Source organism: Oryx dammah, unplaced genomic scaffold (assembly GCF_014754425.2).
Source record: "Oryx dammah isolate SB20612 unplaced genomic scaffold, SCBI_Odam_1.1 HiC_scaffold_22, whole genome shotgun sequence".
NCBI classification, from domain to species: Eukaryota; Metazoa; Chordata; class Mammalia; order Artiodactyla; family Bovidae; genus Oryx; species Oryx dammah.
The window spans coordinates 1,416,383-1,429,656 of record NW_024070206.1 but is presented as its reverse complement, the minus strand read 5'-3'; the positions used below and the strand labels follow the sequence as shown (position 1 = coordinate 1,429,656).

At 39.3% G+C, this 13,274-nt stretch overlaps 1 protein-coding gene across 5 annotated transcripts in view; it reads left to right on the top strand.

Annotated features, from left to right (window-relative positions):
- The window catches only part of RELCH (RAB11 binding and LisH domain, coiled-coil and HEAT repeat containing), a 108,747-nt gene that overhangs the window by 33,506 nt on the left and 61,967 nt on the right, over window positions 1-13,274 (top strand). For 3 of the 5 annotated variants that reach the window (XM_040264268.1, XM_040264266.1, XM_040264265.1), the window contains 5 exons: window positions 3,143-3,346; window positions 3,447-3,538; window positions 4,164-4,457; window positions 9,640-9,715; window positions 10,733-10,828. In XM_040264268.1, coding sequence (XP_040120202.1) covers window positions 3,143-3,346; window positions 3,447-3,538; window positions 4,164-4,457; window positions 9,640-9,715; window positions 10,733-10,828 — 762 coding nt within the window. Of the gene's footprint in view, window positions 1-3,142; window positions 3,347-3,446; window positions 3,539-4,163; window positions 4,458-9,639; window positions 9,716-10,732; window positions 10,829-10,974; window positions 10,999-13,274 lie in introns of all 5 variants that reach the window. The other 2 variants (XM_040264267.1, XM_040264264.1) reach the window with 1 other exon arrangement.

Genomic DNA, 13,274 nt, shown 5'->3' with positions numbered 1-13,274 from the left:
AATGATCTTTTGATGCTAACAAAGCACAAAGTAAATTCCATTCAGAAAGCATAGTCTTTTTTACAATTAGTACTGTAACATTCTGATATCTATATACCTCCAAAAATGAACTTTGAACCATACCTCACACCATATACAAAAAGTAATTCAAATGAATCATGGATTTAAATGTAAATTCTAAAGCCATAAGGCTCCTAGAAGAAACCATGGAAAAATTCATTGCAACCCTGGAAGGGAGGCCAAGATTTCTTGTATATGACACCTAAAGTATGGTGTTCTTCATCAAATATTTGTTCTCATCAAAGTCAGTAGCTTCTACTCTTTGAAAGCAACTCTATACAAATGAAAAGATGAGCCATAGATTCGGTAAAATATTTCAAGTAACATATCTGATAAAGAATTTCTATCCAGAATATTTAAAGAACTCTATAAAATGAATAATAAAAAAAGACCCAATTTTTTAAAGAATGGACAAAAAGTTTATATAGATGATTTTATAACAAACATGTATATATGATTTATAACAAATACAGATGATTTATAACAAAGAACCTATATGGATATCAAACAAGCACACGGAAAAAGATGTTCTACGTCTTTCGTCATTAGGTGGATAAAAGTTAAGTCACAGTGGAATCCCACAGCACACTTACTAGAATGTTTACCTGAGACTCTCCCACGTCTTGGCAAAGATGTGGAGTAAGGAGAAATATCATCATTGCTCATGGGAATCCAAAATGGTACAGTCACTTTGGAACATTTTTTAGCAGGCTATTTGAAAAGAATTAAAACCTTCACTACCTATATGACTTGATCATTCCTTTCCTAGATATTACAGTCCAAGAGAAGTGAAGGGAGATGTTCATACCAAGACTCCTACGCACTGTTCACACCAACTTTATTTATAATAGCTGACATTAGGGAGACAACCCAAGTATCCAGAAGCAGGCAGTTGAATAAAAAATTCTGATGTATCATTACAGTGAAATGCTAACTCAGCAATAAAAAAAAATGAACCTCTGACAGATACAACAAAGATTACTCTGAAAATCAATAATCTGGATGAAAGAAACCAGGCAAATAGAGTACTTGCTGTATGCTTCCATTTATAAAATTCTAAGAAATGTAAACCTGTAACAGTGACGGAAAACAGAGCAGTATTTGCCTAGAACAGGGCCTGTGTGAGCAAAGAGGGGGAAGGGTCGCAAGCGGCCAGGACAACTTGGGAGTGAACAAGTTCATCTTTTTTTTTCGTAGCTTTGGTGTTTAATCTTTTATTTTTTCTCTGCTTTCTTTATTTTTGGCTGTGCCGGCTCTTCATTGCTGCTCTGACTTTTCCCTAGTTGCAGCGAGTGGGGACTGCTCTGTAGCTGCAAAACTCGGACTCCAGGGGTGTGGGCTTCAGTCGTCGCAGAACATGGGCTCAGTAATTGCAACCCCCAGGCCCGAGATGAAACAGGCTCAGTAGCTGTGGCGCACAGGCTTAGTTGCTCCACGACAGGTGGGATCTTCCCAGATCAGGGATTGAACCTGTCTCTCCTGCATTGGTGGCAGGTTCTTTACCACTGAGCCACCAGGGACGCCCCAAGCCCATCTTGATTGCAGTGATCTCTTCAGGTGTGCACTCAGGTGTCAGAACTCAGCAGATTGCACATTTTAAATTAGCTTGTGGATTTAAGACTTCCCTGGTGGCTCAGACGGTAAAAGCATCTGCCTACAATTCGGGAGACCAGGTTTGATCCCTGGGTCGGGAATATCTCCTGGAGAAGGAAATGGCAACCCACTCCAGTATTCTTGCCTGGAGAATCCCATGGACGGAGGAGCCTGGCGGGCTACAATCCATGGAGTCGCAGAAAATCAGATTTAAATTGTGCAGTTTGTTATTTATTAATTACATACCCCAATGAAAGTATTTTATAAAGGGCAGTGCAAGCGCTCATCAATTACTCACCCTTTAACCACTAAATGGTGTTTAGTGGTGATCCCACCTGCCCTTAATGCAGCTCTGTCCCAGTGCCCTCGCTGCTTTCATGCTTCAAGAGTGAAAGTGGAGCCGCTCCGTCGTGTCTGACTCTCTGCGACCCTGTGACTAGCCCGCCATGCTGCTCTGTCCATGGGGTTCTCCAGGCAAGAGCACTGGAGTGGGTGCCAGTGGCTGTCTTTCATGTCTAGCCTCTGGCTAAAGCGTAAGACTTTTTACCTGATTTTATTTTTGATCATTTATCTTAGTGGCCTGATTTTATCTTAATGGCTCTAAGATTACCTAAGATTATCTCTTATCTCCCTTGACTAGCCTTAATCTTCTTGAGGCTAAACAAATCTCTGTATCTACATGTATAGTAGCACTCAATACATACTTATTGATAGTTCTCTTATATTTTTATCTGCATACAATTGTTGTCTTACTGATTTTTGGTTCCCTCTTGCCCGTTCTTTCCTTTGCTTCCTGTCTTTCCTTTCTGTGGTGCTATGTGAAATTTTCTGATTGTAAATGAATAGTCTTATTTTCAACTTCTCTCTGAATATCCTTTTTTTTTTTTTTTAGGAATTTATTACTTTTTAATTCTCTGGTTGTGATGGGTCTTTGTTGTTGCATGCGGGCTTTCTCTAGTTGTGGTGAGCCGGGGTTACTCTTCATTTTGGGGCATGTGGGCTTCTCATCCCTTGGTCTCTCTTGTTGCAGAGCACAGGCTCTAGGTGCATGCGTTTCTGTAGTTGCAGGTTGCAGGCTCAGTCGTTGCAGCCCTCGAGTTCTAGAGCTTGCCCTCAGTAGTTCCAGGGCATGTGGAATCTTCCCAGACCAGGGACAAAACCCAGGGTCCCTACTTTGTCAGGCACGCCCTCATCCACTGTGCTACTAGGGAAGTCCAGAATATCCTTTTTGCTGTAAAGAAAACTTGTCTCTCCACTGAGGACCCTGTTTCCCTTATTTTTCAAGTATGAGGTAGGGGTGCATCTCACACTCTAATCCTGCACACTTCCTGACTCCCAGGGTGGGATTCACCTGGCACGTACGCTTTGACGTTATCACACAATTATGTTGAGTTTTTAAGATATTAGCAATAAGGAAAAGATACATCTCAAAAATGCAAGATCAAACTGCCACATAGATTTTTTTATGTTACTGTTTTTTATCTTTTAGGATTTTGAACTATGGGATGATGTAGGATTAAATATTCCAAAACCTCCAGACTTACTGCAGCTCTACCGAGATTTTGGAAATCATCAAGTAACTGGGAAAGACCTTGTGGACGTGGCCAGCGGTGTAGAAGAAGACGAATTAGAAGCTCTGACGCCAGTTTTAGGCAACCTTCCTTCAACCCTTGAAACTCCTCAGACTGTAGAGGTGAGAGGTGTTAATAATCAAGTCCACAAAAAGTGTTTAAGCCATGTAAAAGCACACTATGAGATGTTGAGTTTCTGTTTTTCTCCCATTTTGATTTTAGAACTCCTTGCTAGTACAGAAATTAGAAGATAAAATTAGTTTATTAAATGGTGAGAAATGGTCTTTGATGGAGCAAATCAGAAGACTTGAAAGGTTAGTACTTAACCATCGTTTCTATAAAACCTCTTAAAATTATTAAAGAAATTGACAAGTTCTATAAACATATAAGATAGTATTTCAGTTGTAAGGCATAATTTTTCATATCCTAATACTTCTGGGGGAAACAAATCTTATAATTGCCTATATACTTAATATGTTCTTCCCCCCCAAAAAGTTGTTAATCACTGTAACAATCATAAAATCATATCTGTCTTAGAACCAAGGAGTAAGATATTTTTTACTTTCTTCAGGTTGTATCAGTAGTAATAAAGGAACTTCTTTGTGCTAGTGTTATACATATTTTCTATTCATTATTTCATTTAATTCTTATACTCATGATGTGGGTTAGATGGAATTTTCCACATTTCACACATGAAGAAGGCTAAGTGATAATCCAAAGCATAGATTATAAAAATATTTTTATGTTTTGTAAGAGTTAGTGGCTACATTTCTATATGAAGCATCAATATATATGGTACAGGAAAGATTAATTAGTTGCCAAACCACTTTCTATTAATATGTTATACTTTTAAGTCATTAAACCCAGTATGAGGCTTATGCTATTGCCAAAGTCTTAAAAAATACAATTCTTCTCTAATAATCTCTCTCTGTTTTACAGTGAAATGGACTTCCTCAAAAGTGAGCACTTTGCCAGCCCTGTCGTTTGTGACTCTGTTCAACCTTCTTTGGATCAGTCTCCCCACAAAGACTCTGAAGACAGTGGACAGAATTCAGTTATAAATAGTTTGGACAAGGGAGAAAACAAGGATGTCCATCTTTCAAACTCAGATGAAGCTGATTCTACTGTTCCTAAAGAGAATTTCCCACAGTCTCTCCCCAGAAGAGAAAGAGAAGGAATACCGTCTTCTTCTCCATCAAGTAAAAACACAGTCCATTTTGATAAACCCAATAGGTTAGTATGTGTCCTGTGTTTTGAAATGCATCTTTCAGCTATTTAGTACATTGTCAAACTAGAAGAGTTTCAGTTCTTATTTTGCAGATCAGATATATGAATTTTTATGTGTCTAACATGAACTTAACACTTAGTGGAGTCCACATCGTTGCGAAAAATCACAAGCAATTGCTAAGTTGGATTGTGTTGCAGAGGAGTAGACCATGCATGAACTAGGCCCTGTTTTAGCTCAGTGTGTAAACCCATGAACGGGACGTGTGCTCTCTGGGCTGCGTCAACCCAGTGCTGTTACCTTCTCTGTGTTCCACATCATTATCAGACCCAGTAGAAAGTTTTCATATTAAATAGTAGCCTTTACTAAAAAGGTGATTAGTTCTTGATCTTAGTCCTTTTTCCTGTTTCCGCTTCCATTTGTAACATTGTGTCATTAATATTATCTTAATTCATTTAATTTTTATTAAATTGCAATGACTGAACTTAGATGACCAAGGCAGGGTCCCTTGCCCCTCATGATTATGTTTTCTAGTAGAGGAGACAAAAAGTATTTACATTAAAATGTGGAAAAAGAATATTCTCTGAGAGAGGAATATTTATTGAGTTCTTTTTATACATCAGACACAGTTCTAAATGCTTTACATATGCCAGCTTCGTTAATCCTCACACATACCCTGTGATGCATTCTGAGCCAGTCATACTTCCTCCTAATAAATGGAGGAGTATTATAGCAAGTGTTGGGATGTAACAGGAAAGCATGACTAATTTGTTTTAGACTTAAAGGTGCTCATTCTTAGTGAGAAGTTTTTATTTTTTTTCCAAAGCAAACTTTTTGACTCATATACCACAGCTTCGTGTGTGGTTGTGTGTGTGTATGTGTAGGTATTATGAGGGGGTCACAGGATTGAAATAGACATGGGCCGGTCTTCAAAGTGCATCTGATCTCACAGGGTTGAGATACAGGCCTAAGTGTGATGCAGTGGCGTCTGCAGCAGCTCCATGCATCTCCTCCAGGCCCCAAAGCCACTCTCAGGAGAAAGATGATTCTTAAATGTGTCCAGCTGACTTTTTTAGCTCTTAACTGTGTGTCAGGTACTGTTAGTGAGGAGTTTGCAGTTTAAGAGAAGAGTGGAAGTGTTAGCTGCTCAGTCATGTCTGACTCTTCGGGACCCCACGTGCTGCAGCCTGCCAGGCTTCTCACTGCTGCTGCCGCCAAGTCGCTCAGTCGTGTCCGAGACTCTGTGCTACCCCATAGATGGCAGCCCACCAGGCTCCCCTGTCCCTGGGATTCTCCAGGCAAGAACCCTGGAGTGGGTTGCCATTTCTTTCTCCAGCGCATGAACGTGAAAAGTGAAAGTGAAGTCGCACAGTCGTGTCCGACTCTTCACGACACCATGGACTGCAGCCCACCAGGCTTCTCCGTCCATAGGATTTTCCAGGCAAGAGCACTGGAGTGGGGTGCCACTGCCTTTTCTGCCAATCTTCTAGAGGTCCATGGGATTCTCCAGGCAAGATACTGGAGTGGGTAGCCAATCCCTTCTCCAGGGGATCTTCCCAACCCAGGGATCCAACCCAGGTCTCCTGCATTGCAGGTGGATTCTTTACCCTCTTGGCCACTAGGGAAGCCCAAATGAAGCCACTAGGGAAGCCCACATGACGAGTATAACAGCAGTAACCAAGCATATGGTGCCCTTCGGTTACAGACTTTACAGTGTGAGAGAGACTGTCAGGCAGTTACAATATTGTAAAAGGTAGGAATATAAGAGAAGTTCAGCTTGCTTGGGAACACACAATCAGGGTACCTAACCTAGTCATCAGAGTAGGAAAGGTTTCAAGGAAGAAGTATTTTCTGACTTTATACCTAACGAGTAAGTAGCAGTGAACCAGGCCGAGAGATAAGAGGAAGTCTCCCCACTAAGAGGGACTGAGAGGAGCAGGATGAACAGTGCACTTGGGAGCTAGAGCGGTTCCTGAAGACGGGAGTGAAGCGTGCAGATGAGAAGGCACCGGGAGGGGCAGCTGCAGAGTCAAGCTGGGACTCAGTCATCTGAGCTGCGTTAACTCGTGCTAGAGACTTGGAACACGATGGTATCTTAAGTTTTTAAAGAAGGCAGGGAAAACGACTAGCCCATTCAAGTATGACCTAAATCAATCCTTTATGATACACAGTGGCAGTGGGAAATAGATTTAAGGAACTAGATCTGAAAGAGTGTCTGATGAACTATGGACAGAGGTTCCTGACATTGCACAGGAGACAGGGAGCAAGACCATCCCTAAGAAAAAGAAATGCAAAATGGCTCTCTGAGGAGGCCTTACAAATAGCTGTGAAAACAAAGGAGAAAAGGAAAGATAGATCCATTTGAACGCAGAGTTCCAAAGAATAGCAAGGAGAGATAAGAAAGCCTTCCTCCATTATCAGTGCAAAGAAATAGAGGAAAACAATAGAATGGGAAAGACTAGAGAAATCTTCAAGAAAATAGAAGTTGCCAAGGGAACATTTCATGTAAACATGGGTTCAATAAAGGACAGAAATGGTATGGACCTAACAGAAGCAGAAGATATTAAGAAGAGGTGGCAAGAATACACAGAAGAACTGTACAAAAAAGATCACGATTCAGATGATCAGGATGGTGTGATCACTCACCTACAGCCAGACATCCTGGAATGTGAAGTCAAGTGGACCTTAGGAAGCATCACTATGAACAAAGCTAGTGGAGGTGATGGAATTCCAGCTGAGCTATTTCAAATCCTGGAAGATCATGCTGTGAAAGTGCTGCACTCAGTATGCCAGCAAATTTAGAAAACTCAGCAGTGGCCACAGGACTGGAAAAGGTCAGCTTTCATTCCAATCCCAAAGAAAGGCAATGCCTAAGAATGTTCAAACTACCACACAATTGCACTATCTCACACGCTAATAAAGTAATGCTCAAAATTCTCCAAGCCAGGCTTCAACAATAAGTGAACTGTGAACTTCAGATGCTCAAGCTGGTTTTAGAAAAGGCCGAGGAACCAGAGATCAGATTGCCAACATCCTCTGGATCAAGGAAAAAGCAAGAGAGTTCCAGAAAAATATCTATTTCTGCTTTATTGACTATGCCAAAGCCTTTGACTGTGTGGATCACAATAAACTTGAAAATTCTTCAAGACATGGGAATACCAGACCACCTGACCAGCCTCTTGAGAAACCTGTATGCAGGTCAGGAAGCAATGTTGGAACTGGACATGGAACAACAAACTGGTTCGAAATAGGAAAAGGAGTATGTCAAGGCTGTATATTGTCACCCTGCTTATTTAACTTAGATGCAGAGTACATCATGAGAAACGCTGGGCTGGAGGAAGCACAAGCTGGAATCAAGATTGCCAGGAGAAATATCAATCACCTCAGACATGCAGATGACACCACCCTTATGGCAGAAAGTAAAGAAGAACTAAAGAACCTCTTGATGAAAGTAAAAGAAGAGAGTGAAAAAGTTGGCTTAAAACTCAACATTCAGAAAACGAAGATCATGGCATCTGGTCCCATCACTTCATGGCAAATAGAGTGGAAACAGTGGCAAACTTTATTTTTGGAGGGCTCCAAAATCACTGCAGATGGTGATTGCAGCCATGAAATTAAAAGACGCTTACTCCTTGGAAGGAAAGTTATGACCAACCTAGACAGCATATTAAAAAGCAGAGACGTTACTTTGCCAACAAAAGTCCGTCTAGCCAAGGCTAATGGTTTTTCCAGTAGTCATGGATGGATGTGAGAGTTGGACTATGAAGAAAGCTGAGCCCCGAAGAATTGATGCTTTTGAACTGTGGTGTTGGAGAAGACTCTTGAGAGTTCCTTGGACAGCAAGGAGATCCAACCAGTCCCTCCTAAAGGAGATCAGTCCTGAGTGTTCACTGGAAGGACTGGTGTTGAAGCTGAAACTGCAGTACTTTGGCCTCCTGATGCAAAGAGCTGACTCATTTGAAAAGACCCTGATGCTGGGAAAGATTGAAGGCAGGAGGAGAAGGGGACGACAGAGGATGAGATGGTTGGATGGCATCACCAAGTCAATGGACATGAGTTTGAGTAAACTCCGGGAGTTGGCGATGGACAGGGAGGCCTGGCGTGCTGCAGTCCATGGGGTCGCAAAGAGTTGGGCACGACTGAGCGACTGAACTGAAGTTTTAGAAAGAGTCCTCTAGAGTGTAGTGGTAATTAGAGGGTAGCAAGAACGGAGACTCATGGGATATCTGTTGGAAGAGTCCAAGAAAGAAATGGTGGAATTTCCTGTGTTGGAAAGACAGATAGATTTATAAGATAGTTAGAAGGTAAAAAAAAAAAAAAATGATTGGATTAGGAGGTTAAACTAAGGGAAGGATAAAGGCTTTCTGGCTTGGGCTCCCTCTGCAGAAAGAATAGGGGAGGGGGAACATAATGAACAAACAGGCTTCAGCTTTGGCACACTAACTCCATAATCAGGTGCTCCTGGGGCCGCTCTGTGGTGTATACTAAATAACCTCTGTTATGTAACCTTAGATGTTTCCGCTTTTCTTCGTAGATTGAGCACATAAAATACAACTCCTAGTTACAATATTATGAATACTATTACATAGAGACCAGTGTTATTTTACAAATGTAAATGTTTTAACCTTCTTTATTAAACATAAATAGGCTAATATTTTCAATTACAAAAAAATCCTTCGTTTAAAATATATGTGAATGTTGAATGAGCCTCTCCTTCATTTGTTTTTAATTTTTTGCTGTTTTATGTGGGTTTCTAACATTAAGGGTTATCGTTATCGTGATACAGATCTGCAGAACTTCTCAGCAACATACCAGCTTATCCTTTGTAGCCACTCTTTACCTTCCTGGGACCTTAGAGAATTAGGGAAAGGGGGAAAAAATCCTCATTTCAGGTGTTGCGAACACTTTCTGTAGTCATTGACCTGCCATACAACTTCAGTTTTAATCTATTAACATTTATAAGACATTCATTCACATAATATCAAGCTCTTTTAAGCTCAGCAGCTATTGCTATTCCTTTTTCCCCATATGATTCTCCAGTGAAGTGACCTTAAATCTTTTGTGGCTAAGAAATTCAAGCATGTGTGGGGTAGGATTCATGTAATGATGGAAATTACAACCTTACTTTCTCATTAAACGCCGGTTTAACTGTTGGGCATCGTCCTGTTTTCATTCGGTCTTTTCTTCTAGGAAGCTGTCTCCTGCTTTCCATCAAGCACTACTCTCTTTCTGTCGAATGTCAGCAGACAGTCGTTTAGGATCAGAGGTGAGTTATACCAGATTCCTGCAACTTTCTTAAAACATTCCATTTTTCTTCTTAGCATTTTACCCAAAAAATAATTCTAATACAACTCAGTTTCAAGTAAAAATCTAAGAAATAAATCCAAAGTTTTCCGCTTTCAAGAAAAGTAGTTGATTATTTTTATCTTTGGATTAAAGCTCTGTTTAGTATGAAAGTGACTCTTGACAGTCTAGTTTTAATTTTTTATGTCTGTCAAACTACAATTATATGCCTCTTTATGGTGTAATTTAGAAAACCAAGTCAGATGTATATATTATTTATAACTTCAGTTATTTTTAGAGTACTCCATTTTTAATTTCTCTAGGATTGATTGTCTTTGATTGAAGAGTAAATTGGCTCTCACATTTCTTTTCATCAAGTCCTTTGTAACTGTTGTTGCAGGCTTACCTTAAAAGGGTATTTTTTTCCTCCTTTCTTTGTACTTCTCCCTGTCTATTAATACCTTTCTCGTGGTTGATTCCACGTCACCTCTTCTGGGCTTCTGTCCCACAGTGTCGTTGAGAATCTGACAGAGCTAGAGAATGGTTTGGATGCAGTCTGGCAGTTCTCATTGTAAGACTGGGGCAGCCCCCATGGACTTCCCCTTGCATGCGTTTTCATTATACAAACTACTCTTTCACCTTAGCCAAAGATCGTGACTTTGTGGGTACCTTTCCCCCCAAAACAAAGATTAAAAGCCATTGAGGCTGCCCCAGTCCTGTGTTACCACTATTTGTTCCCAGAACTGAAGCCTAGTAAGCCTCCTTGTCTGCTCCCTGCTTCTTACTAGTGTTTTAAATCCGTTTCTGGTCTACAAAAAATGTTTGTCCTGTTTGGAATCTCAGGTGGTTCTTGTTTTTTCTTCCCTCCTCCTCATAAACTGTCCTTTTGAATGTGTGTGTGAAACAGAAGTGTTTGAGACGGGGTCCAAGCATGGCCTCGCAGCCGCGTCTCGCCCAGCAGCCCTCCCGTGCCAGCCCTGACTAACCTGTCGTCTCCCAGGTGTCCCGGATTGCAGACAGCGAGGCGAGCGTCATGCTGATGCTGGGACGCTGCCTGCCGCACATCGTGCCTAACGTGCTGCTGGCCAAGAGGGAGGTGAGGCCCAGAGAAGCCCTGTCACCCCTAGACCATCGCGCCGCCCGCTTCCCGTCATTTTGCAGCTTAGTGTCATAGTTTCACTTTGGTAAAGTCTGTTACTTGCAATCACGTTCTCACTCTTGTGCACGCGTCTCTGCTCCTAGAGAATGGGCTCACACCTCTGTCAGGTGAGTTCACTGAGACTGCATGGTGCTCACGTTTCCAGTCTTGCTTAAAGCGTCATTAGCTTCGGCAGCACTCACTATTACTGTAGGTCCATTTATGTGCCGTGAACACTGTCCGTTCTATACATTACCAGTTAACTAATTTATTTGATCTCTCTCTTGATATAATATGCATGACTTGCCTACAGAAATAGACAGTCTTGGGATTGAACATTAGTAGGGACTAATAATATAACTCTTTTCTTAAATGTACTTGTAGTTACCTCTTATTAATGTTAGTTTTATTGTATTTGTTTGGCAGTAGTTACACTTGTCTTAGGATAGTTACAATATTGCCTGCAATAACTTTTGAGAGTATCTTTTTTATTTTTCTTGTAGCTAATCTGTTATTGACAGATGCTTTAAATGTCTAAAATAGAGTAGCAGATTTATTTTGGTACACATTGCCTATGTTATAAGCCATAAATACTACAGAAAGTATTTTTAGAGTTATATTTCACCATTAAAAGAGTAAGGAAAAATTATCTGTAATCTCATTTAAATAGTGAATGATTTATTTGCAAACAAGTTTATTTATTTGAATTATTAAATTTATGAAATCAATTTGCAATTCACAAATTTTTTAAATAGGTTAAGAATATTATCAAACGTGTCCTACAAGTTTTCTTTTGTTATCCTCTTAATCTTTACACTGGTTTTAATCATAATTCCACGGGACCTACAGTATGATAGGTACACAGTGCATTGGCAAAACCCATATGAGAGCTTATCCTTAATTATCTGTTTAGCACAAGAAATTTGTACTGATCCTCAAGAAAACGTATGTAGAGCTTTAATAATTTTTATACCTATAGGTATTTTTAATTTAAAAATGATAAGCATGACTTTTCTTACTGATGGTTTTATTTTACCTAACATTTAAGAATAGTTGTGAGATATTAAGAAGTATGAAAACTCTCTGTCTTGAAGGATCAGTGTCCAATTTCAGATGGCTTGGCAGTTCTGCCTGGCGGGATGGTGTCTGAGCTTCCTTCCTCCCAGCTTGTAGCATAATCTGTGCAGTGCGTTAACGTTTGCATCCCCTCACTATGTTTCCTTAAGACAGTCTTTAAAAGAGCACAGCAACCTAATTGTCATGAGATGCAGTTTAAGCTTTAATTTTTATTTTCCCTTTTTTAATCATAAAAAACTCTACCACTAAAATCTGACTGTACTGCATGAAGTTTTTATAAATTTGCATCATCAGTAATCAGATATATATATAAATATATATGTAAGCATATATTTATATATACATGTATATTTTATTTGTGGTATGATGTTTACTTTTCTGGCTGATTTTAAGTTTTTTATATATAAAAATACTTTTATACTTATAATTTCATGAAGAATTGATCACTTATCTTTGTTTCCTTAATTATTTTTATCATATTTTGTTTTACTGGAAAATTTACCATTTTTAATATACCAGAGTTGTATTCCCTCAAAATTAAATTGGTAAATAATGAGGTTTATCTTGCCTTTCTTTGAAACTAATCCCAGAGCATAAAAGCACAAAACTTTTATTTGATTTTATCCTTTGATATTGGATTACTTGTATTTAATATTTTACCCTAGCTCCATAAATGTATATTTTTTCAAAGGTCTTATGCTTTAAGAGTTAATGTTTTTGTTTTTTCTTATTTCTCAAGTTTTTGTGTTCTTTTATCAGTGTAAGCCTTTTTATTGACATGTGACTACAATTAAAATGTCCATTTGTATGACTGATCATAGCAATACCCTAGATAATTTAAAAAATAAAGCATTAAAAACAGGGTATAAGGTTTGACTAAATAATGTATATTCGTGGTTTAACATCTTTTGAATATGAAAAGATGTACAATAAGCTTTTACTCCCCTGTCCCTGAGCTGTCATCTCACATGCAGTAAATTTGAGTAAATCCTTTGCCCATTTTATAAGTGGATTGTTTGTTTTTGAATTGTAAGAGTTCTTACAATTCTGGATATTAAACTCTGACCTCATATATGATTTGTAAGTATTTTCTTCCATCCTGTAGTTGATGTTGTCCTTAAATGGACAGATGTTTTTTCATTTCTGTGAAATCTGATTTCTCTATTTTTTTCTTTTGTTGCTGATGTTTTTGGTATCCATCTAAGAATCCATTGCCAAAGCTGAAGTCAGAAAGATTTACCCCCTATGTTTTCTTCTAATAGTTCTATACCTTTAGCTCTTATATTTAGGTGATTGATCCATGTTTTTGTTTTGTTCTTTGTTAATA